The following is a 25136-nucleotide window of genomic DNA, read 5'->3' as shown; positions in this document are numbered from 1 at the left end:
ATGTTGATGTAAGCAGTCGCCTGAAGAAATCAAATTATATTACGTAGTTCACACTTGGCGCACGCTGTCGGTCGCACTCGATGTGTTTTCACGCTCGTTATTACACAACGATTGAGTGACAGAGAAGCGGGTGGTGTTCAATGAACAGTTTGTCTTATCTCCGTCTCATCATCTCACCTCGTTCACCTTTAGTGGCTTACCTGATGTTGAAAAAAAAATAGTTCTCGTATATTTTACTTTATATAACAAATGAATCATTACTTCCCGACTAATTTTGTGTTTACTTTTTTTCCAGGCATCGTCTCAATCCAACTTATTGGAGCCATAGCGTGGCTAGTCATTGATAAGCCAGACATCAAAGAGATATATCCATACCCATTGACAGCTGTACTCACTTGCGGCGTTTCTACATTCTCTCTCATGATGTCGCTCGTGTACAATATGGTACTAATATTACTGTGCACCTTGTACGCCTTCAAAACAAGAAAAATTCCAGAAAATTTTAACGAGGCCAAATACATTGGATTTACAATGTATAGCACTTGTATAGTGTGGCTTGCGTTTGTTCCAATTTATTTCGGAACCAATAACGACTATAAGGTAAGTTATTGTTTCTTTTCTAGTAATGATTTGGTATTATTGTTCTGTATTCGTGTAAAACGTAGCCACACACCTATATATATGAGAAGAGAGAGAGAGAAATACATAGATGTACAGAAAGTAGTATCAGGTTATCGGTAACGAATTTCACTCCCTTATCAGCTTAAGAAATACCACGATGCGACCAGCAGTTGTGCTCGATGTGTAAGCCATGTCTGTTAGTTACTGCCCGATATCTTAGTTTCCACAAAAGGGACTTTACCGGAAGGAAGTTGGACCACGTATGTTCCATTCCTCTTGACAAACTTTCAAAGGACTGTCAAGTGTGCGCGGCTGCCGATGATGCAACGGTTCTTTCAATAAAAGGAGCGCACAAAACTGTATGGAGGATGGATATGGGGATTTGACAGGGATATATAGGAAATGAATTCATAACTTCACTGTATGACTGGACGCCATTTCCTGATTAATGACAACGCAAAATGAGACACTGCCACTTAAGGATGGAATTCCGTGGCAGTACATTGAATCCAAAATAATGTCTGTCTGGTACGAAGTTGCATAGATTTTTAGCATTTGTGTCCACTCTGTGTAGCCTAAGTTTGCCATCATAACAGCAACCACGAATAATCATAATGTAACACATTATGTTGCATGAAAAATGTCAGCACATTCACGTACTCAGCCAGAACGACTTGTGGAACAAGGAAGACAACAAAAGATTGTCCTCTTATTACATTCCAACAGTCACACTCATGCCTCATCTAGATTCGCTACAAACTTCCACCTGTCTCCAGAGAAACATCATTCGTGTAGCCATCAACTGTTTGTCTTACTTTCCGTGATATGTCAGAAGAGAAACATATGATCGCGAGCCTTGTGCTTCCTTACCAGCGTAAATCTTACGCAATTATGTAATTTTCAGTCGAAGGAACGTTGTGCTGTATTTGCTATTGTTCTTTGAGACTCCAGGATCTCACATCACACAAGGAGCTCACTTGTTTCCCCACACCAGTGATATCCCGGGCTTCCAATATTGAAAGGTTCAGCAACGTAGGGATGCCCGTTTAGTCACGTTTCAACACATTTCATACTTTTCATACTTTTCTTCGACACATTGAAATCTTTTTGTCATACACTGTTTACTCGCAATAACTTGTAAGACGTTTTCACGTGTCCCACTACCTAATGATGGAATTTGTTACCACAAACCTGAAACGACTTTCTGGTTTAAATAATCTCATGCAGTTGTTATTACTAAAGGAAACTTGAACAAAACTGCATAAGTGGAATTACTATTATTGTTATCATTTATTTAGAAAATTGCCCGAAAACAAATAACTTCCAAGAGTAAACTATCCCTTGCGAATTTTTCCTGGAAAAATGACTTCTACCGTATTATAAAGTTAGTAGTGAAATATGGGTTTAGGAAATATAAATAAAATCATTAGAGGTATTTCCTAGAAATTCTATCTTTTTTTCACCCTTCAATAAACTGCTTATTTTAGGGACAGTAAAAAATTCGAAAATTCCCTATGAAGTGTCGTATAGAAAAACGAGTCACCATTTTCTTCCCTCCTACTTCTATAGTCTTCCTCTTCCTACACTGACCACAATGTCGATGCTTTGAAACTGTGTATAACTGAAAATTGTGAATTTGGAACTCGTTCCCTTTTCCCAAAGACTACACATGTAAGTACCAAATGTCCGCCCTTAAATAAAGTTTAGTGTGCAGATATTGTAGTTTAAATATGTATGGTTTACATTAGAAAATAGCAACCATAACGAAACAGAAAATAAATTATGTACATGAAGAGCTGGCTTAGAAAGTCATTACACATTTACCCAATTTCCAGTGACCTATAGTATCTTTGAGTTGGATAAAATAGGCTTCATTGAAGTGTTGTCTATCTTAAAGATAGATTCAGTTTCTTTCTAGCAATATGGTGCAATAGAAAGGCCAATTCATAATTTATTTTAAGAAACGAAATTCAGTCAGGTATCACGCTCTTCTTCAAGCAGACTTCAACAGCCTAGTTGGATGATATATATTTCCTACATTTTAGGAAACCAATGCTTTAATCTCTAGGTGCGATTTCTCAAACAAAATACTCGTTTTCTTCTGCTATGTATTGTTATTACAGGAGTTCAGTATTGAGTTATTTTAGTTTCACCTCTCAATTAAAGACAAAGCCGGTTGGCAAATTTTGCTTTTCAAACCTTCGAAGGTGAAGTGTATTGCGTAAAATAAGCATGTTGAAGTATTTTCTTAGTCTTTAACAAGTACTGGATAATTACATCTTAAAAATGAAATATACTAATAATGTTAAGTTGTTAACTTAGTCACATTATTTTCTTTGTTTCTGCTTTCAGAAGAAAGGAACGCGATGCTGTTAGGTGCGATTCAGCGCGATTTAATATAGAATTGTTTCCTACATTTTTGAATTAGTTTATGCTTTCTAAAATAGTATACTGTACCCAATTATTGTCACATGAAATAGTAATAAATGATATACATAAATTCGTAAATATTTAATTGGTAAAATAAATTTAATAGTTAACTGTAAGATCCATCTATCACCCTACAGCAGGAAAGGATCACATGCTATTCATAATATTAGGTGTAATGATTAGTTTGTTCTCTTCACCGGTATAAAAAATGGGAATAGTATACTGTCTTAAAATATACCCTAATATTGACTAAATTCATTATTAGTCTAGTGGAATATAGTTTTCATACTACAACATATAAACATATGTACAATATATATACAGGGTGTTTCAAAAGAACACCGACAACGTTTGGGAGGTGATTCCGGACACCAAGATATGACAAAAAGTGTAGACCAACCTGGTGCAGAAACTCACCATTTCGGATTATAGGCTGGCGAAATTATGAGAAAGTGTATTTTGAAGGTACATAGCTCCAATACTATGAGACCTACGTAGTCAAATCAGGATTTCACTTAGGAACTAATATGTGCATTCCGCACTTCCGTGGTGCTCACACAGCAATATTTTTATAAAGGGAGTTTGGCTGGATTCATATAATTTGAAGTACTTACCAACTACCTTTATAAAAAATTGTTGCGAAAGTACCGCAGGACTCTGAAACATGGATATTTGGATAGCGCACATACCTGTTCCTAAGTGAAGTCTTAACCCGCCTACACCAGGTCCCATAGTATTGGAGGTATGGACCTTCAAAGTTCATTTTTTTTTAGTTTTTAGCAGCTTATAACTCCGAAATGACGGATTTCTACACCCAGGTTGGTCTAGACTGTCTTATCTTGCTGTCAGGAATTACCTCCCAAACATTGTCGGTGTTGTTTTGGTACACCGTGTGTATAGATTTTTACGCTATTTCTTATATCGTTTCTTTGTCTACAAAATGCTATGGCACTTTTCGTGCTAACTCTCGGTAAAACGATTAAATCAACGAGCGAGCAAAATATCCCAGAAAACATGGTAAGCAACTCTGCATAAACATACAATTTGTATCAGGTTGCCTGCCAGACGACTCTGCATAAACAGATCTTGTAATCTTGGTTGTCTTGCCAGACAAGTCTGTGCCCCACAAATGAGCATATTTATTTATTCTAAATAAATGATATGTTGAACAATAAATACGCTATAAAAGAACCAGCGTTTTACACCATTTTGTTTTATTCATTTGTTTATAAAACACAACTACGACGTGTCCTGTTATCGTTTTGTAAAACCAACTTACATAAGAATTTCTCATAATGTCTGAGATTGTGTCGCAGATGATTGGCACAAATTGATTCTCTATGCTTCTTAGGCTAGTACATGACTAAGCATGTTAATGAATTAATTTTAAACTTATTATAATATTACGTGTTTGGAAGAGTAAAACTGACACTTTTTTTCTTGTTCTTCCATTGCAGATTCAAATAGCTAGTATGTGTATGTGTATTAACATCAGCGCAACTGTGGTACTAGGATGTCTTTTCATGCCGAAAGTTTATATAGTCCTCTTCCAGCCCTACAAGAACGTGAGGCAAGTCAACCCACAGGTGTGTTATTCCATTGCAATTCTACTATTAAACATGTAATTTTGTTTCAATATTACACACTAGAGTATCAGGCACAGAGTGTGGTTGTAATAGATTACAAAACTATCAAAGTATACTGAAAATGCACCAACACACTGTTATAACTGCAAATTTGAAAAACGGTCTTTTTGTGTCAATGATAATTGCGTAGCTTCAAATCAAGTGGATGAGTATTGATTCGCCTTCTGCGATACACTCAACAATTAATTCGTTGTAAATTAAATTCAATTAATTAGTAGATAATAGTATCAAAGATTTTGATCCTTTTTCAAGAGGTTTATATATATATATATATATATATATATATATATATATATATATATATATATATATATATATAGATGTTGCCTCGAAGAGAAAATGAAAATTTGTAGTCAGCCTCCTAACTTAGTCTGTATCGGGTTTCAAATGTAAATTTCAGAATTGCATATATTCTACATCTCGAATAAATGTCACACAACGCTTAGCGTAGATGCATTTCAGCATATTGTAGAATATTCGTAGGTAGAACGGCACGGTGGTATAGTACAAAGATATTGCCTGTGCTGCGAGTAGTCATCAATTCGCTTCCAAGTCATATAAATTTGGAGTGGATAGCATCGTGTTATGTGGGTTTTCTCGGGATTCTCCCCTTCCTTCCATTCAATTTGTTTCATGAATTAGTACGTAATAACCATTCCCTTACATTTACCACCAATCACCTTTATCCTACAGGGTATTGCAGTGTTGGCCTTAAACTAAAAATTATATTTCTAAAATATTAAATTTAGAATTACAAGTATTATATAAAGACAACCAAGAAAGTTCTATCGCTATTTCACCCACCACCTTCGAACATCAATATGCCACCTAAGACGTACCTGCAAGATAAAAAATACTCCCCATCAGCATCGACAACCTTCTTCCAACATTCTGAAGGGCCATGGATTCCATCGCGGTAGAACTTGGTGGACCGTGAAGCGAAGAACATATCAAGTGCATTTTGCACCTCTACTAGGGATTAGAACTGGCTTTCTCTAAGGTGATTATCGAAGCAATGGAACACATGGCAATCAGACGGTGCAATGTCCGGAAGTATGGCGGATGCAATAGTGTTTCCCATCCAAGGCGTAGAATGGTGTCCCGGGTTATCTTAGCCACGGAGGGCTTAGAGTTGTCATGTAACACCTGTAACAGAAGGACCCCTTTGGGATTCAGAAGTGCTGACTCCAGAGTTTTGAGTTTTTTCTTGAACATAGCTCAACTGCTGAAAGCACACAGTTGCGTTGATGCTTTGACCAACTGGTAGCAGTTTCCGATCCACGATTTCATGAGCAGTCCACCAAACACACAGGAGGACCTTCTGGTGCAGTGCTAGTTTCAGCTGTTTTAAAATGGGTTCATGGGATACTAACCAATGATGAAGGCACTGTTAAGCTTCGTACAGGATACACTTCTCATCACATGTCAACATCCTATCCAGAAATTGTTCCTTTCTCAGACAAGACATAAAATAATCATATATGTCTGCTCTCATTGCCTTCTGGCCCGCAGCCTTCTGCGGGACCCATCGATACAACTTGTAGTGCTTCCCAAGTTGATGAAGGTGCTGCTGCATGGTTTCTCCACTCAAACTGAATTGTAGTTCCAGTTCCTCACGTCCGGCCACTGTTCGACTCAATTGCTGCCTGAAGATCTTCATATTGTACGTGTGTTCGTCTTCCGGAACGTGGTGCATCTTCGAGTGTTCCGTCGCCGTCCGTAATCTTGTTAAACGACCGCTGCACTTTCCGCGTAGTCACGACACCCTTACCAAAGGCCTGACATAACCCACCTTCCCGCTGCACCGGCGTTTGACTCCAGTTTGAACTCGTACAGCATGCTTGCGCTTAGGACGCTCTGTGGAGGTTCAATGTTACCTCTGTCCTTATGCAAGTTCACGGTGTAACTGAACTGCTACAACCAGGTAGTATATTGGTTATAGCCACACCAACAACTAACCTTCGCCTTATCTCCATTCGCATTCAACACTCTGTGTGAGGCAAAATTGAATATATAGACCTCCACAAAAAGTGACAGAACTTCCTTGGTTATCTTTATGTTTCTAAATTAACAAGAAGACGATGTCAAAATTTTCAGGAGGCGATGTATGAACTTTTTATTAAAGGATAAAAGGCTCTAACATTTACTTCCAAGTACAATTGTCCTGCAGTGACTGACTAAAGAGTACTCAGTCACTACGAACATCATTAAGATTTGAGCGTCGGACATCTTGAATTGGTATCAACGACGCAGAAACAGCAATCCGTAGTGCATCGACAATATAAGACAGCAATAAATCGCTAGAGATCCGGCGTTATCCTATATTCATGGTGTAATCTGTACTGTGCGTAGCCATGTTTTGTATCGATGATTTTGCATCTCTGTACTGACGTTTGTATAGTCAGAGACAAAAGTTATTTCCGTTTGGTAAAATTTATTTTAGGAAGAACGGTAGTATGGGTAGAACGTGAAGAAAATTACTTTTTTTTAGTTTACTGAAGACTGTACTCAAACTGTCCTTCCATTCTGAAGTTATTTACGAAACTATTTTCATCAAATGGAAAGAACTATGGTCGCTTAGTGTACCTCTATCTTTAACCATCAAGTTTGAGATGAGAACGTTACTGTTTGCACTATTTCAGTAAGGATGGTATTTTCGTTGTAATTCTATGAAGTGTTCCATCAAAATCTTAAGAGTGGTGAGCACAGTATAGTCAGTCGCGATTTCGAGAAAAAACTTCGGTTCGGCTTTTTATCATTACTTTAGAATCAATCCATTCTAAGTTACCATCTCCAAAAAATCTAATTTGCTCAGAAACGTTGATTCGATATAAGAGTACTTCAAAATCATAACTATTTTTTTTTACATCTAATGGCGACCCAGCGGCTGCTCCCATTTTGCATTTTATTGATTACAGGTGTTTACGTTGTTTTGAATATTTCTGCATACATTTTTCCTAACAAATTGAAAGTTGCTGAGCGTCTCCAACTTGTGCAGATCTAAAACTTTGATTTCTTAACATTTTTGTATAAACCCACTTGAAAGGGGTGAAATCAGGGCCTACATTTTTGGATATTGAAGACATGATTGGGAAGAGGAAAAAACTGACGTAGAGGTCTGAATTTCTGCGTGTATGTAGTACGGGGTGATAAGTTTATACACACAAATTTCCAGGCCTGTAGCTGCTCCCAAAGGCCTGGAAAAAATTAAATTTGGGAAATTATGCCAATTCAGCATATTTCACTGCCCAATATCTCCAACGGTCGTGGAAAAAGAAATCTGAAACTTTGGGAATAGTTACTCCTTTAGTATACCATAACACACACAACAGCGCGTTTTGTATTTTTGAGTGGAAGGGGATCAAAGTATTAGGGAATTATATCAGGTGTGTTGTTCACAAATTCAACTGGAAACTCGTTGTTGTGAAGTAAAATAAAGTAGGATGAATGGTTAGTCCAGTCAAGGCTCTCAAGCTCGTTTCTTTCCTCTAGTTGTGACTCACTGTCTTATCACACCCATAGTAGCACGGATGATGAATGCCGCAATCAGCAGAATACGAGAAAAGTTAAAATGCACACTCGGCAAAAAATCTTTAAGTACTCATTATTGTTTACTATATCAATGATATTCAATCACGATTATTGTTGTTTTAACTGTCAAGTCATGCAGGTGACTGTTGTCCTTTCATTTGATATGTATTTCCTAGTCAGTGAACGCTCACTCAGACTTTCACTTTTAGTATTAATATCTACGCTCTAAGATATCTCTGTCAGTTAGTGTCTGATGAAGACAATGTTAAGTTGTTGAAACCGTTACACTGTAATTTAGTTTTTAATAAACAAGTGTATATACTCTGGTCAGAAGTGTTTATTATAACTTTACCCTCTTTCTATTCATATTACATGTCTCGCTCAAATCAGTTTAGTCAATTTAAAGTATAATTATTATACATTGTAAATTATTGCTGTTTGAAACAAACAATAATACGCTAGAGGAAAATATTCTAGGATTAACCCATAATTGGATATAAAAAGTAATTTCAAGTGGATTTAATTTCTTCTAAACAAGAAAATAAGGCTTCGAATACATGCTTTTAATACAGTAAAAATTTCCTTCAACAGGCCTCTTATTAAACGGATATATTTCACGGTCCCATGAATTTAAAGGTAAAAAAAAAGTGTGAAATTCTCTTGATTAGTCGGAACCTGTGTTGCGAACAACGGATTAACGGAAATTTTCAAGTTCCGGAATGCAGCGTTTACAAAAATTTTAGTCATTCTGAGAGGTTAAGCGTATGAACTACTTTGTCTGTAAAGGTCTTCGTTTACGTTTTACCCTATACATTTAACTTTTAGTCCACCGCCATATAAGGCCCTAGATACTGTACAACTTTTTGAAGGAAGTGCAATTTATATAGTAATTTCCAAACGAATAACTATTTCTCTAGCTGGTCGAGAGACATGGAACAAGGAGCATAATATACACCATAGATCAAAGGGAACCAAAAGTAGAGGGAGGAGTGCTGAAAAGAGCTTAGCACCATTTTGTCTTGGCCTTGGAAAACGTATGTAGGCTTCTTTGTTCACTGTAAGTTTTATGTGTATTAATTTGTAGCATAACTAAATACTGTAATTTAATACGGTATGTGTAACATTTTATTTTATCTCACTATGTCTATTATTATTATTATTATTATTATTATTATTATTATTATTATTATTATTATTATTATTATTTCATAAATCTATCTCCGTTAACTTTAAAACCTTTAAGGGAATTTTTTACGAGTCCTGTTCAATTTCGCTAGGCAAGTTTTACTACATGCTTATGCCAGAAATGTTTATTTACTTCTCTGAGCATATTTATTCTTTATTCACAGATACTTGGCGCATTCAAATCTTTATATATATATATATAACTAAAACTAACTAACTCTATGGCCTATGGAACCCGGAGGTTCAGTACCGCGTTCACAAAAGCTCTCCACTGACTTCTATCTTTAGCTAATTGCATCCAGTTTCTACTTTGTATTCCTATCTCTGCGAGATCCATCTTAATATTATCCTCCCATGTGCGCCTAGGTCTTCCTAATGGTCGTTTTCCTATGGGTCTACCAGTCAAGACTTTGAAAGCGTTTCTACTTTCTTCCATTCTAGCTACATGACCCGCCCACCTAAGCCTCGTGGTATATATATGGTGTAGATGTAGTTTAATTTCACATACTGAGCTGTTTGAACCCGAAGAAACCAAATGTATTCAATAAACCATGGATACTTGTGGAGCTGAAAACATTAAAACCGAACTTGCGTTTATCAATACTCATTTCAGTTCAATTTCAAAGATCATAACGAGATGAGAGGAGCGATGATTCGGACTTTGTAGTGCATTTGAGCTGTTTGATTCAACAACGAAACAGGCTCCGCCCAGACCAATTGGACAAACATTTTTTTTTTTTTTTTCGGAAAGCGCAGTCAATAGACGCGAAAAATCCTGACATAAAATTCTTGTCTAATGCAAATAAAGTGCTCCTGAGAACAACGACGCAAGAATTAGAGATTTATCGGCAAGTAACATTGCTTCTTTGAAATACTGTCTCTTAATGACCTGTGACACGGAAGGATCATTTTCGATGTACTGTAATATTTTGACTGACAAATGCAGGCTTTTGCCAGAAAATACCGAAAACTACTTACCTAGGTAGTTGTCTATTGTAGCATGAATGCATCATAGTTGTACACCAAGTATATGTAGTTCAAGTAATACATTTTTTTTTCTCTAAAGATAATAAAATTTCTCATTGAACTTCAACTTTTGATATGTGCATATTTACCCTTTTTAGTCCATAGTAGCATATTTTCAATGCATATTTTCATGATTTTTAGCGCATATTTGCATGAATATTTTGCCGCTTTTTAGTGCATATCGATCCGAAGTCTAGTGATAAGACAGTGAGTCACAACTGGAGAAAAGAAACGGCCTTGAGAGCCTTGACTGGACTAACTATTCATCCTACTTTATTTTACTTCACAACAACGAGTTTGCAGTTGAATTTGTGAACAATACACCCCCTATAGTACGACGTCATTCACTAATACTTTGATCTCCTTCTACTCAAAAACACAAAACGCGCTGTTGTGTGTGTTATCGTATACCGTACTAATGGAGTAACTATTCTCGAATTTTCAGATTTTTTTTTTATCCGGGTCAATTGGAGATATTGGACAGTGAGATATGCCGAATTGGCAAAATTTTCCAAATTTATGATCTTTTCCCAGGCCTTTGGGAGCAGGTACAGGTCTGAAAATGTTTTGTATAAACTTATGACCCCACACTACATACACGCAGAAATTCAGACCTCTACGTCAGTTTTTTCCTCTCCACAAACATGTCTTCAATGTCCAAAAATGTTTCTACTGTAGGCCCTGATTTCACCCCTTTCAAGTGGGTTTATACAAAAATGTTAAGAAATCAAAGTTTTAGCTCTGCACAAGTTGGAGACGCCCAGCAACTTTCAATTTGTTAGGATAAATATATGCTGCGATATTCAAAACAACGTAAACTCCTGTAAAGTAAACGTAAAATGACGGCAGCCGCTGCGTCGCTATTGGATGTTGTAAAAAAAAAATAATTAATTGTGGTTTTGAAGTACTCTTATATCAACTCAACATTTCTGAACAAACTAGATTTTTTTTAAAAAAAAAGGTCGAGCGGTATTTTTTTTTTTTCTTTTAATTTTTTCTCGATCACTTAGCATGGACTGACCATTTACCACTTGTTTCACTATCGTCATGCAGTTCAGGATTCCAAGGTCTACTAATTGCCTCTAAGGATTATACGTCGAAAGAAAAGTTCTGTATGGAACTTCGTATATTATTATGCAATATTATTACAGATGTGGTATATATAAATACGAGCTATTAAAGAACAATGTATAAACGTCATTGTGATGCAAGCATGTAACACATCTGTCTCCCTTCTCTAAATGATATATTACTAAAATATTTACGGATGGATACTTACGTTAAATAACTTTGAGTAATATAATAAATAGAATAATTTACTTACATAATATATGTTGTCATTTAAGTAAATTCCGTTTATTTTTGAACTTTGGTGGATTGGTTCAGAGGGAAATATGAGAACGTACAGGGATGTTGAAAATGCAATTGGTAAGGACATAGTATTGATGCCATGTGTCGTTCGATATAATTGTAGTTATTTTTAATTTAAATATTGATTCAATTTAAAAAATATATTATATGGACATTTTACTCCTATGGTATTTGCTAAACTGATTGCTGTTCTAAGACCAATCAATGAATATATATCAACATTGATGTTACCGTAATAATGAGTTTCGAAAAGATTACCATTTCTTAGCATTTCTTTTCTGAAACTATTATCGACTGAGAGTGTCCTATAACAATACCATATTATTGTCCCATTCTTTCCCTACCATCCATATTTTTTTCTTACCCATCATATGCCTATAGTGATTGGTTATGGAATCCGAAATGGTGTGTGGGGAAGAAGGCCATTTTTTGAGCGAAGTACTATTGAGTACTATTGCTATAGAAAGCACAACGTTAGATAAGTATATATATTCCTCACACCAAAATAAGAAAAAAGTATATGCCACGTTCCTTTCGGAGTTATAGGCTGTCGAAAACATAAAAAAAAATAAACTTGAAAGTCCATAGCTCCAAAAGTAAGGGACCTACCGTAGTCAGGTCAAGATTTCACTTAGACACTAGCATGTGCCCTATCAAAATGTCAATGTTTCAGAATCCTAAGGTACATAACAATTTTTGTAGAGGGAGTTTGGCTACTGATATATAATTTGAAGTAATCACCAATTACCTTTATAAAAATGTTGGGGAAGTACCGCAGGATTCTGAAACGAATATTTGGATAGGGAACATACAAGTTCCTAAGTGAAGTCTTGACCCGACTACGGTAGGTCCAACAGTTTTGGAGCTATGGATCTTTCAAGTTCACTTTTTCATGTTTTCGGCAGCCTATAACTCCGAAAGGAAGCATTTGTGCACCAAGGTTGGTCTATACTTTTTGTCTTATTGTGGTGTTAGGAATCACCTGTCAAACGTTGTCGGTGTTGTTTCGAAACACCCTCTTGCATATATAACTTTTAGCTGGTGTAAAAATCAGGGTCTCCATACCAATCCTGTATATATATATATATATATATATATATATATATATATATATATATATATATATATATATATATATATATATATATATATATATATATATATTAGAAAATGGGCGATATTCTGTGTTTTGTTTCCCGTTCTGATCCTATAGGGCTAAACTAATATTTGTTTAAATCACTACCTGGTAGAGCAATCCAAGTCACCCAGTGTAACGAATGCAAAACATTTTATGAAAACGAGCTGAAATTATTTAGGAAAGAGAAAACACATTTTCTTACTCATTTTCTTTTTAAGCTTATGTTTAATCTTAAGCAAATACTAAACCAATATGTTCACGTATAAAATTGAAACTATTATGAGGCATTGATTTTTTCTTTTTTTACTTTTCTCCCTAATGCTGCACCGAAGTAAGTTAAAAGTGATTTTAAAAAAGGGGGGGAATGTATGAATTTAGAAAAAAAGTTTAAGCACTACTTAATCTCAGTTATAGTTTGTGCAACCAGTCCACAGTGTCCCTCCTAGGAAACCATTGTAAACCTTAATTAAGATATTGATCTAATTTCATTTAAAAGTTATCTTAAATTAAGATAGAGATGAAAAGAATTTCCAATTAAAGTTATTTAAAGATGCAATGAATCAAATTTCGGTATTCAATAAAACCGCAACAGTAAAATGGCCAAAACACCAAGCCAAACGTTTGTTGACTCATTACAGTCGATAATAAAAGTTGTTATTAAAATATATCTTACTCGTTTGAAGTAAACCAGAAGAAATATATAAATGTCTACAGCAAAATGGTCGTCCAATGATTGTTGTGAAGGTCTTCTGGTACATATGCATTGCATGTTAAAGAAAAGACATAGCCTAATAGAGCACATCCATGTTTGGTTGTTAAATGCAATATCTTTAAAGGAAATATAAGATGCTAATCTATATATATAAAATTGAAAACCACTATGTTGGTGACTCTAAATCTCCTGAACCGCCCGACCGATCTCGATCAAATTTGCAACACGGACGAGGTTCGAGGCTGGGCTGGTTTTAGGCTATTCACTTTGATAGTAGAAATGAGGTTGGTTGAGAGAGAGGGGGTATAGCAAACTTAATAAACTTAATAACTCCTGAACCACTCAACCGATCTTGATCAAATTTTCAACATAGATGAGGTTCAAGACTGGGATTGTTTTCGTGATTTAAGTTTGACGGAGCAACGTAGGAGAGGAGAAGGAGGGGGAGATATATATATATATATATATAATCAATTTATATAAGACTGAAAGTGACTGTTTTTGTAACTTAATAACTCTTGAGCTATCTGACCGATCTCAATCAAACTTTCAAGATACACGAGGTTCGGATATAGACACATTTTTGATAATGTATTTTAAACGGTAGATCCTAGGGGAGGGGGACGTATAAATTAAAACTAATAAAACCTATTAACTTTTGAACCACCTAACCAATTTCGATCAAATTTTCAACATATATGAGGGTCGGCGCTTGGATGTTTTTTGTCGTTTCACTTTGACGAGCCAACCTAGGGGAAGGGGAGGGTGAGATATATATGTAAAAAAATAAAATAAAAATGACTGCTTTATGACTTCATCACTCTTGAACCACCTGACCGATCTGTATCAAATTTTCAGCATATATGAATTTAGGGACAGGGATTACTTTAGGCTATTCACTTTGACGATGCAACGTAGGGGAGGGGGAGGGAAATTTTAAAATGATCAAAAAATGACCGATATCAATGTTGAATCCATAGTTTTCGGGGTCGATGGGAGAAACAGTGACACTTCTGATGTTGCTTCAGTCCAAGTTCAGCCCTGATAGTTGGGGAGGGGGACGGTACAACGTAAAGGAGGAGGATAAACATTTAAAAAGGATTCGAAATTACTAATATTAGTGTCGAATCCATAGTTTTAGGAGTAGCTGAGATTATCAGTGACAATTCTGACCCCGTGTGCCGCAGCACGGAGGAATGGGAGGGGGTGTTATATATAATAATAATCGAAAATGACCAATATCAGTGTCTAATCCATAGTTTTCGGGATCATTCAGATGAACAGTGACATTTCTGATCCTGTTTAAATCCAAAATCAGCCCTGCCATTTGGGGGGGGGGGGAAAGATATATTTAAAAATGATCGAAAATGGCCACTGTCAGTGTCAAATTTATAGTTTTCTGGGTCGCTTAAATGAACAGTGATGCTTTCGATACCGTTTAAATTGAATTTCAACCCCGCAACTTGGGGAGAAAGAGAGATTTAAAAAGGATCGAAAATGGCCAATATTAGTGTCGAATCCATGGTTTTCGGGGTTGCCGAGATGATCAATGATCTTTCCGATGCTGTCTAAATCGATGCCATTTAAAACGAAAACAGTATATTTCACGGGTACTAAACACAAGAGATACGGAGTTGTGCATTTAAATTTTCATTTCAATCCAGCAAAGCGGGTAATATATACTAGTACGTTATATATTTATATCGAATTATTGGATGGTTACAATTGGACTGTGTTAATAGTAATGTTTCTTGCAAATTTCAGATTAATGAAAAACTACCTCAAATGTACGTTCTTTGCACGGGAAGAATAGATTAATGGAGGTATTTGAACCCTCTTTTCCCACTAGGATATGCATTTCAATGATAGTGCACGGATAGTGGTTTGGTTGATTTCTTGCCCAGTATCAGTTTGAGTACCATAAACTTATTTATTTTTTTTTCCTTTAATTTCAATGCTTCCTTACGAAGTATATACTATCTAATGAGTTGTTATATTATATATATCGTTTTTTGTTTATCGCTTTTGCTAATTACTCAGGATTAGAACCAATAATTGAATTAAACATACTATGTTGTATCTAGAAATAATCACGATTCTTGAAGTGTTTTCATAGACTATCTTCATAGCAATAAATACATAACGGGATTGGTCATTTTCTTTCATAATACTTTCCGCGCAAACTCGCCTGCACAAACTTCCAATCAGTATTACTTTCTTAGTTAATAACCTTGTAGTAGTGATTTTAAGGTAGAATCACAATTACAGTCGGTTATAATAAGGTATGTTCCGGAAACATTGTAGTATGCATATGGAAAGTACTGAAAAGAAAAATAGTAAATTGAAGCCAAAAGTAATATTTACTCACAATAGCATTATTCTTTAACAATATGGAGAACTATTTTAATGGGCCATTCTCTTTCCAACTTGATAAGCTTTTTTTTTTTTTTCATTTACCATGAGTGTCTTGCTACTTATATTTTGCTGGGCCACTTGCTTAGAGATTCGCGTCCAAATGTTCTTTAAGGAAATTAGATTTTTCGCTGATTCCGGTCCTTTTCGGCACTCAGCTTTGCAGAGGGCCCAATATTTTTCAATTAGCCCCGCTTGGTGAAAGTTAGTCTTTTCTTTCAACGAGCTCGATTTTTTTTCTTTTTTCTTTCAGGTAGTCCGTGACATGTTGTCATGTTCGGCCAGAAAAGGAAATTGCGACCGTTGATAAAATGAAACAATCTCGTTTTAATGCATTAATTAAGGTAAATGCCTGCGGTCATTGTGGTCGTCGAAATGTAAGATGCCGAAACCCTTCCCTCAGCGTCCATTTCTTGCCATATCAGGTATTGCTTGGGAAACTTCGCCTTGGCCTTTGAATTTGAATTTGTCGCTAACCTGTGTTTAATCTCGACATGAATAGTACTTATGTCCTGCAACATAATTAGGATCGACAGGACAGTACGTCTTGTCATCAATCACCAGTATTTTCAATGAAGCTGAATCAATTTTTTTCAGCAATTTTGGGACAGTTTATTTGTGCATCTTCCATATACTTTGGAGCCGCTCTTGCTTTATACGTTTCAAAGCCCAGTTTATATATTGTATGTGATAGTAGGATGTAACTTTAATTTTCGGGCCAATTAGACGACAGACACACTGGGATTCTTCAACAGTTACAATTCAAGTTTCCTCACTACTTGTTGGTTCATCATCTGTGCCCGATGACCTGGCAACCTCTTGAATTTGGCACTGCAGATGTCCTCTAACCTTCGTAAAATACGATAAATAGTATTTCGGGCAACTGATGAAATGAATATACGTCACTTTCCGATCTCTGTTACCCACAAATTTTGAAATAAATGGCAGATTCGTTCTGCGTCCTTCTGCTCACTTCGCATTCCCACACCCTAAGCACTAATCAAACACGACTTCACACTTTGCAAACGAGATTCAATCTATCATGTATTTGCACTCAAACTGGTTTCACTTCGCTTTATCACGTCTCACGCGTTTAGTCCAATCGTGCTACAATGTTTCCGGAACAGACCTTATCATCAATGACGTTAAAATCTTCGAAATAAAGTTTAAATGTGTTTAAAGAGGAAAAAGAAGACTGGTTGTTGTACGGTTTACAAATGAACAAAATTAACCTATGTCATTATATTATTTCCCATATGTTATAATTGGAATGCCGTTGTTAGGGGTGTTTCTCCTTATAAGAAATTCTCGAAAAATCTGGCGTAACGCTAACCTAAGTTAGATTATGCTCCACTCATGTACCAAAAACATTAAAATCAATGCAGTGATATAGGAGGAATTAGCGAATAAACATTGTTACATTCATTTTTATTTATATACATGGATCCCTTAATAATGTTAATGACATTTTTCCTACTAAAGAAGTTATAAGCAACATTTTTGATACTAGGGATGTTATATATATATATATATATATATATATATATATATATATATATATATATATATATATATATATATATTATCCATTGTGAATTAAGTGCATTGGTAGTAGTAGTTATAATGAACATAAATAAAGAACTATTTTGTTATTAAGTCTAATATGTTCGTCTAATTATTATCTTGTATTTTATTTCTAGAACTCAGCCTCAGGCCGCCCAGCCTACAGCATGAGGTTCGCTGCTTGCCGTTCTCAGACCGTACAATCGGTCCAATCCATGACATCGGCCTCGAAAACGAGCCCTCGATCAGTGTACAAACACGTCAACGGTGATCCATTTGCCTTAGCATCTCCCAGCATCGAGGAGAGCAGCATCAGCTAGGGTCTTGCCTCATCTAGCTCAACCCAACATATCTAGTACTTTTTTTCTAAAAACAAACCATGACGACATCATTGCTCACTGATCTCAAATAAATATCCTAAGACAGACTCAAGAACTTGACAGAGTCATATCGGCAAGAGACTGAAAAGCGTAGTGCAATGGCAACCTGGATTGTCCCTATAGTGTGTTCATATTTTCTAGGATTCCGTTTACGCACTAAGGGACATTGTCAGGTTGCAGTGTAGTTGGGAGATGGTTATTTTTTAGATGAACTGCGATAGATCTTTTACGAGTTTCGGTACAGGCACTAGGAAACAACTCGGGGATCACATGGCATGTGTCAGCTCCAAGTGTCAGTGCATCTACAGCAATATTTCCCTTCTGTTCTACGACTCTTCCCATGGACGAACACTTTTTACAAAAATCTAGTTTTGTATTTCCTCTGGGTCATGGGTCAGAAGGTCTACTGAGCCCTCTGTAGATGTGCTTGTGACTATAAGCAGCAGAGACACGCCATGTCGAGTCTCCTACACTGAGAGAGGATTGCTGACTCATAACTAACTCGACAAGTCTTAATCCAACTGCGACGAAATAAGTCAACAACAACTATCGACCTTTTCAATGGCATCTACATTGAAATAACTGAACAAAGAAACACAATACATTCTACGATGGCACCATCATCCATCACGCATGTAAATACTCGAAGATGTCAAGAAAACTTAAAACACCTGAAGAAAAAGAAATTTTAAAACAATGTTATTTGTTATAATAAGTGTTTACACAATTCGTTTTCCAAGTGTATATTCTTTGTCCTTTGCGTGCTCAAATTTATAATCCTCTTTATGTTATGTATATAAACACACTATATCTTCAGAAACCGAGAAAAAAGGTATTTCATCATTTCAAAACAAATTGTTTACGAAATACAACACTTTTGCTTCAACCGAGAAAGATAAAAATTAGACATCCCTGTAATAGTTAAGTTCTCAACCTTTTAAATATAATAGTTAGAATTAAAAATGTTCAACAGAAGTAAAAGCAGAAAAAAAACGTGTTGATTAGAATCAGTCATATGCATGAAGTGACTCAGATAAACACATGTGTTAGAGTTAACGAATTCAGATGAATTCTTGCAACCTAAGTACCTTAGAAAGTGTTACTGGCCTTTCTGTTTAGGTAACATAATATCACTGTGATTTTCTTTATATAATATTAGAAACTACTCTCCTTACATTAACAACAGCTGGCATTTGTCTATAAAATACCAAAATAAACTATTTTTCATTGAAAGTTCAAATTGTAATTACATATACGGAATTAAAACCGTACAGTATATAAACTATACTTTTAGAACAGCACATTGGAATTGTGTTTCGTGCTACTTTAAAACCAACATCAAATATACAGATAATATTTCAATGTACATTTTGCTATTCTCTTTGTTCAACAAAGCGTATTTATATTGGGTCGACATCATTTGTTATTCGTACTATATCGTCTTTGTTGTTTTGTAATTTCTGTTGTATTTTACGTTGCGTTTGCAACATTTTAATCGGTTAATATAAACGTTCAAATTAAATGCTTGACGAAAGTATAAACTCTTGAAAATTGGAGTATTTTTTTTATGTTTTGTTATGGAATTTAAAGATATAAAAATATAAACATTTCTAAAACATATTAAAGTTTGTCTTATAATAAATATTATTATTCCATCATTATTACCAATTGATTCGTTGTACACATTGCTTTTGTATGTTCGTCTAAATATTTTTGTCTTTTTTATCTCTGAATTCTTGACATTTCAAGATATTTTATCCTCATTAATAAGAAAAATTTCATTGTTGTTATTGAGTTGTTATTCTCTACATTCATAAAGATGAAAGAGAATTATTCTTTGCTGTAAATTGGTATTATATTTATCTTGTCCTGTTCGTATTGTTGGCAATGTATGTTTGCTTGCAATATTAATAAAGCCTATTAAACGCTAATTAATCTAGTGTCTAATTTCCATCACCTTCTACTAGTGTCTAATTACAACTTATTTTTTTTTTTTTTTTTTTTGCGTTCACTGTGTTGTCAAAAGAGAAGAAAATATTCTGAAACTCTGTAATAACGCAAAATATGCTACTTTATATTAATAACCCGAATCAGTCAAGCATATTACACGAGAAACAGCGTGAAATCATATATATAGTTTGTACCATATATGCCTATAACCATCATATATATTGCTATAACCATCATAACCATATATAGTTTGTACACAAGCAGAAACAACCTTTTTTCCCCTGAAGGACAAGATCTATGGATGATATCAACCAAAGCAATATCATTCAAATCCTTTTGTACTTCTTACTGACAATCGCAAGTGGCTAACCCATTATAACGGTCACAACAATGCCAGACTCATTAAAAGATACCGAATGACTTTAACACTCTTTCGATACTACTACTGCTGATACAAAATGTTGGTTTAGTTTGTTATGCTACTATATATCCAATTTATCAATAACTCTGGAATGATGACGGATGTTTTCTTCGACATACCTAGACTATTACCCTTTAAAATTTTTATTAAGACAACTACTCAAATTGGCTGATTTATTTCAAAGTTATTACCATAAGAAACTATTGTAAAGTGTGTATCATATAATTTGTTATGGGATATCCAGATTTATTAAAAAAAAAAAACAGCAAAAATATTTTACAGTAGGGAGAACCATGCCGTTTATTCAAAAATTTATATTTTTGTAGGAAAGGAATTAGGATTTAGATTTCGGGGCTGTCGGCATCTAAGGCTATTTACCCCATTGCGTATATGAGAGATGACGTCCCTCGGCAAGCACATTATCCGGGGAAAGGGAAGGAAGCAAGTGGCGTTGAACCTATATGTTAGGTGCCATCCTTTCATTCAGATATTCATCCAAAAGTTTAAACTTAGGGGGGGTGTTCAAAAAAATCTGGGGGTGTAATTTTGCATTAAGGTCGTATAGGCCTACTATTATAATATTGTTAATTATTTTATTTATTTATTTATTTATTTATTTATTTATTTATTTATTTATTTATTTTTTTACAAACTCTAAAAATTCGTTGATGCAACGAACGATTGCATTGCATTTCCTTCCTCAGCCAGAGCCAATTAGCGTCGACTTTCTCATGCTTGGTATGACGTCAAGATGAAATCGTTGGCAATCAATTGATCAAACGTTGTTGTGAGGATCAGAGCCGTGTAAAGGTTGATTTCCATTTAATCTTGCGTTGCGTGCTTTGCTTGAAATTTTATCTTGTCGAAAGTAAATTGTTTTATTCTATAAACAAGACTTCAAAATCTTTTAAAAACGAAAATACCCAAGATTTTTTATGATATATTCCCATTCTGCCTTAAGGCCCTCTTTGTAGAAAGTTTCTTAAATGATCTTATATTTAGGTAGAACGGGAATTCCCGTTCTGCCTAATCTTTTGAGACAAGGAATTCTGTCCAGGGAGTGATTTTTCTTTACTAATCGTAACAGATTCTGTAAAAAGATTAACAATTTCTTTAGGTTTTATCATAAATTTTAGATGTCATTCTACTTGTGCTTCTCGGAAAAATAACTAGATACACTTCTGTTATTAACAGTGTTATTCACATCTATTTCAGTAAAAATGAATGTGATTAAAAAAAAAACTACCTGCAGAGAAATTGCCATATATTAAGCAAACAATGCAAAAAGATGCGTAAGACAGCCCTTATCCCCGATTATCTGACCTTTTGTTTTGATTGAAACTACAAAACACATACAAGTATTTCAATTTTGATAATGATATTTTGTATTGCTGCTATTTGCATTGACAACATAAATATGAAAATAGAAGTGTACATGATACTATTGCATATAGTCTAGTATGACTAATGTATATAAGACAAATCAGCTGATAAGGAATGCCGAAAAAGGAGTTGTGATGTAGAACACTAAGAGTTCTTTCTTAAGAGTTGCCTTATGCATCCTCTTGCATTGTTTACTTAACCCTTTTCCTGTGTTCGTCGGAATAATCCGTTAGGAGTACTTGTTGCGTATTCTGTGTTCGACGTAATATTATGTTCTGATAAGTGCCTATGTATTCGGGCCTATGTTTGTCTGAGTAATCCGTCATTTGCTAAAAATATGATTTTTTTTTTTTTTTTAATTTTAAGGTAAAGGTTTTAATTTTCTGGACTAGTTATTCTGTGGTAGATGTATTAAAAGAAGAAGAAGAAGAAATGAAATGAAATTTTTGAGTTTTACGTCCCACGGTTATGCCGGTTAGGCTAAAGGAGACGGTGGTGATGAGAGATGAATGAAATGGTGGAATGAAGAAAGTGGGAGGAAACGGGAGAACCCCGAGAAAACCCACGCACACGGTGTTTGTCCACCACAAAGTTCACTTGGCGGGAGCAAAGAAGAAGAAAAAGAAAGGGAAGTTCATTGAAAGTGTAACTGCAGAAATATTTTTGTATGTTTCTGTGGAGAAATTATTTTTTTTTCTTTTTCGCGATTATTCTGTTATGGTGACAAAAGTAAGTAACAATGGCAAGTAAACACAACCTAGAAGAATATGTTGCTTCGTATGCGATAAATTCTAACGATAGTGATTCAGTTTGTATCCTCTTCTGATATAGAAACTTCTGAAAACGAACAGCCAAATAGTAGTGATTGAACAACCGGGATAGGCAATCGTACTCCTATGTACCTATTCACCCCAGCGACCTCGAAAACTATGGATTCGACAGTAATATCGATGATTTTCGATTATTTTTATGTCACGCTTTCTCACCCCTACCCTTAGGGGTTCTGCCCGCCTCATTCAGATGAAGGACGACCATGAACTTATACAGCATTGGGTGTGTCCGTATTCACTTCAGCGACTTCAAAAACTATGGATTCGACACTGATATAAATGATTTTCGATTATTTTTACATGTCACCCCTTCTTACCCCTGGCTGACAAGGTGTATTTACATTGGTACAAGAGGTGTATTACCCACCTGATTTTAATTTACAGGTTTCATCTGATCAGCGTACAAAGTTTAGTTGAAATTGTTCCAGGTATTACAGAGTTATTCTGAAACTTCTGTACAAAGCTGTGAATATTTTTTTTTTAATTACACAAGTAAAGACAACTCTTATTCTGAAAATTACACAAACATGGGGTTGTAATATATGGCCAAATATATCTTGAGGATATGAAGTGTGGCACTTTTTAAGTTACGTACTGCAACTCTTAGCATGTGAGAGATGAACTACTGAAAAAGTGAATAAAATCTTGAGGTGAAATAATTTGATATTATACCGAATAAAGTTTATGATTGTTTCAATTACAATGTCAAACGGCTTTCTTGCAACTGAGTCAATCAATTTTCCATTTGTTCGCAGGTGTTTAAAAAAATCACATTCATCTTTACCAAAGTAGATGTGAATAACACTGCTGATAAAGAACTGTATCCTTGTCATTTTTTCCGAGAAGAACAAGAAGAATAACATGAAAAATTTATGATGAAATTTGAAGAAATAGTTATTCTTACAGCCTGTTAGAATTACCAAACAAATTATTACGAATGCAGGAAAAATTCAAGAGGACAAACCCTAAGGAAAAGTCAGACAAAACGGACTAAAATCAAGCGACAGAATCATAAGCACAGATTAATAAAAGAATGATTTTTTTTCAACTGTTATGCATTTAAAATGTTGTCTGAAATTCTTCACTTTACGGAAATAACATTTAAAAAAATCTGAAAACCCAATAAAAGATGTAAGACTGTTGTAGTAAGTATATATTTCACATTTTGATCTTTGCTTTAAAAAAAAAAACGATCAGTAGACCTATTTGAGAATTAAAATAAATATTTATACATTACACAAAATAAAACACTGCTATATGCTACTACACAAGAGCGACTGTTTTAAAATCAAATAGCATCACAGTTACTTTCCGTAATTAAAATGAATGGTCTCAGTGTAATATGAAAAACGCATTTCAAATGTATTAAAGGTATAATAAATAGGAATACCCAGAACTTTTCATATGGGTATGTGTGGAAGTAATTAAAGTTAATTTGTCCTTTTATTACAACATTTTTACGTTTTATTGAGATTTCAGCATTTTAAAAGGAAGAAAACTTTATTTCAGTTGAAAAAATACAGATAACATTTTAGAATGTATGACAATTGAAGAGGAAAAAAATAATCATATAAGGTGTGCACTGGAACATCCAATATATACTCCTATGATTTTGTCCCTTGAATTTTGTCCTCGTCAGAATTTTCCTTGCATTTTGACCGCTTGGATTTAGTTCCCGCTCTCGTTTCTACAGCCATTTTTGTAAATGAGTTCCGATCTGAATACAAACACGCAAGGAGTCAAGCTTTTCGGTGCTGCACTTCTCTAAAGATTTCTTCCTCGCATAGAATTCATTTAAAATATTTTCTACTAAGTCCTGGAAGGCTTCAGGCAGAACGAGAATTAATCTTTTTAATATTGCACCCCCTTGTTCGGGGGTGTAAGTAATTTACTTCCGGGAGGGTGTCCGAAAATTTTAGGGGATACTGGGGCTGTTAGGGGGTGTAGATAAATCACTGCTTGCATTTACCGGGTGCGAATGTGGGAAACCCAGGAAAATTTCAGTCAAGATAGCTGGTCCGAAAAAGCTGTTACACTTTTTCGATTGAATGTCCCCAACGGGAATCGAACCCGGGCGAACGTTAGCGACTACTCCATGCGGGACCACTTGTAAAAAAGGACACTGCTTATTTTCCTCTCGTAAAAGTGGTAGTAGCTTCTCAATCGCGGCATGTGTAGTGAGTGGAAACAGTTCTAACTTATCACTAGGAATGCAATGGATGTACCCGATTGCAATGAAATGAGTTGAGCGAGCTTAAACTACGTAATAATTCCTGGTCATTATGCAATAATAAATGCCATTTTTAATTGTTGACAAAAAAATCGCGTGAAAACTTTTTCCCCATCTTAAGTCTATGCAAGCGTTTTTCGGTGATTATTCCTCGATGGTACATCGGATGTTTGATTTCGACCTATGTTGTCACTCAGCACGACATAGTAGTAATTGCATGACTTGAGGCAAATTTGGACTTTGACCCCGACCTTTATGACGTCATAGGTCAAAGGTCAATGACCTTGGCCCGGGGTCAATGACCTAG

At 35.2% G+C, this 25136-nt stretch overlaps 1 protein-coding gene across 2 annotated transcripts in view; it reads left to right on the top strand.

Annotated features, from left to right (window-relative positions):
- The window catches only part of LOC145687918 (metabotropic glutamate receptor 8-like), a 1213247-nt gene extending 1193307 nt beyond the window's left edge, over positions 1–19940 (top strand). For both annotated transcript variants that reach the window (XM_081761477.1, XM_081761476.1), the window contains 3 exons: positions 296–600; positions 4509–4637; positions 17773–19940. In XM_081761477.1, coding sequence (XP_081617603.1) covers positions 296–600; positions 4509–4637; positions 17773–17955 — 617 coding nt within the window. In that variant the 3' untranslated portion in view covers positions 17956–19940. The remainder of the gene's footprint in view (positions 1–295; positions 601–4508; positions 4638–17772) is intronic.
- Positions 19941–25136: the final 5196 nt, after the last annotated feature.

This window comes from Thermobia domestica, chromosome 6 (assembly GCF_964235325.1).
Source record: "Thermobia domestica chromosome 6, izTheDome1.hap1.1, whole genome shotgun sequence".
Lineage (NCBI taxonomy): Eukaryota > Metazoa > Arthropoda > Insecta > Zygentoma > Lepismatidae > Thermobia > Thermobia domestica.
The sequence above is the reverse complement of the archived record's forward strand: the minus strand, read 5'-3'. Positions and strand labels throughout refer to the sequence as shown.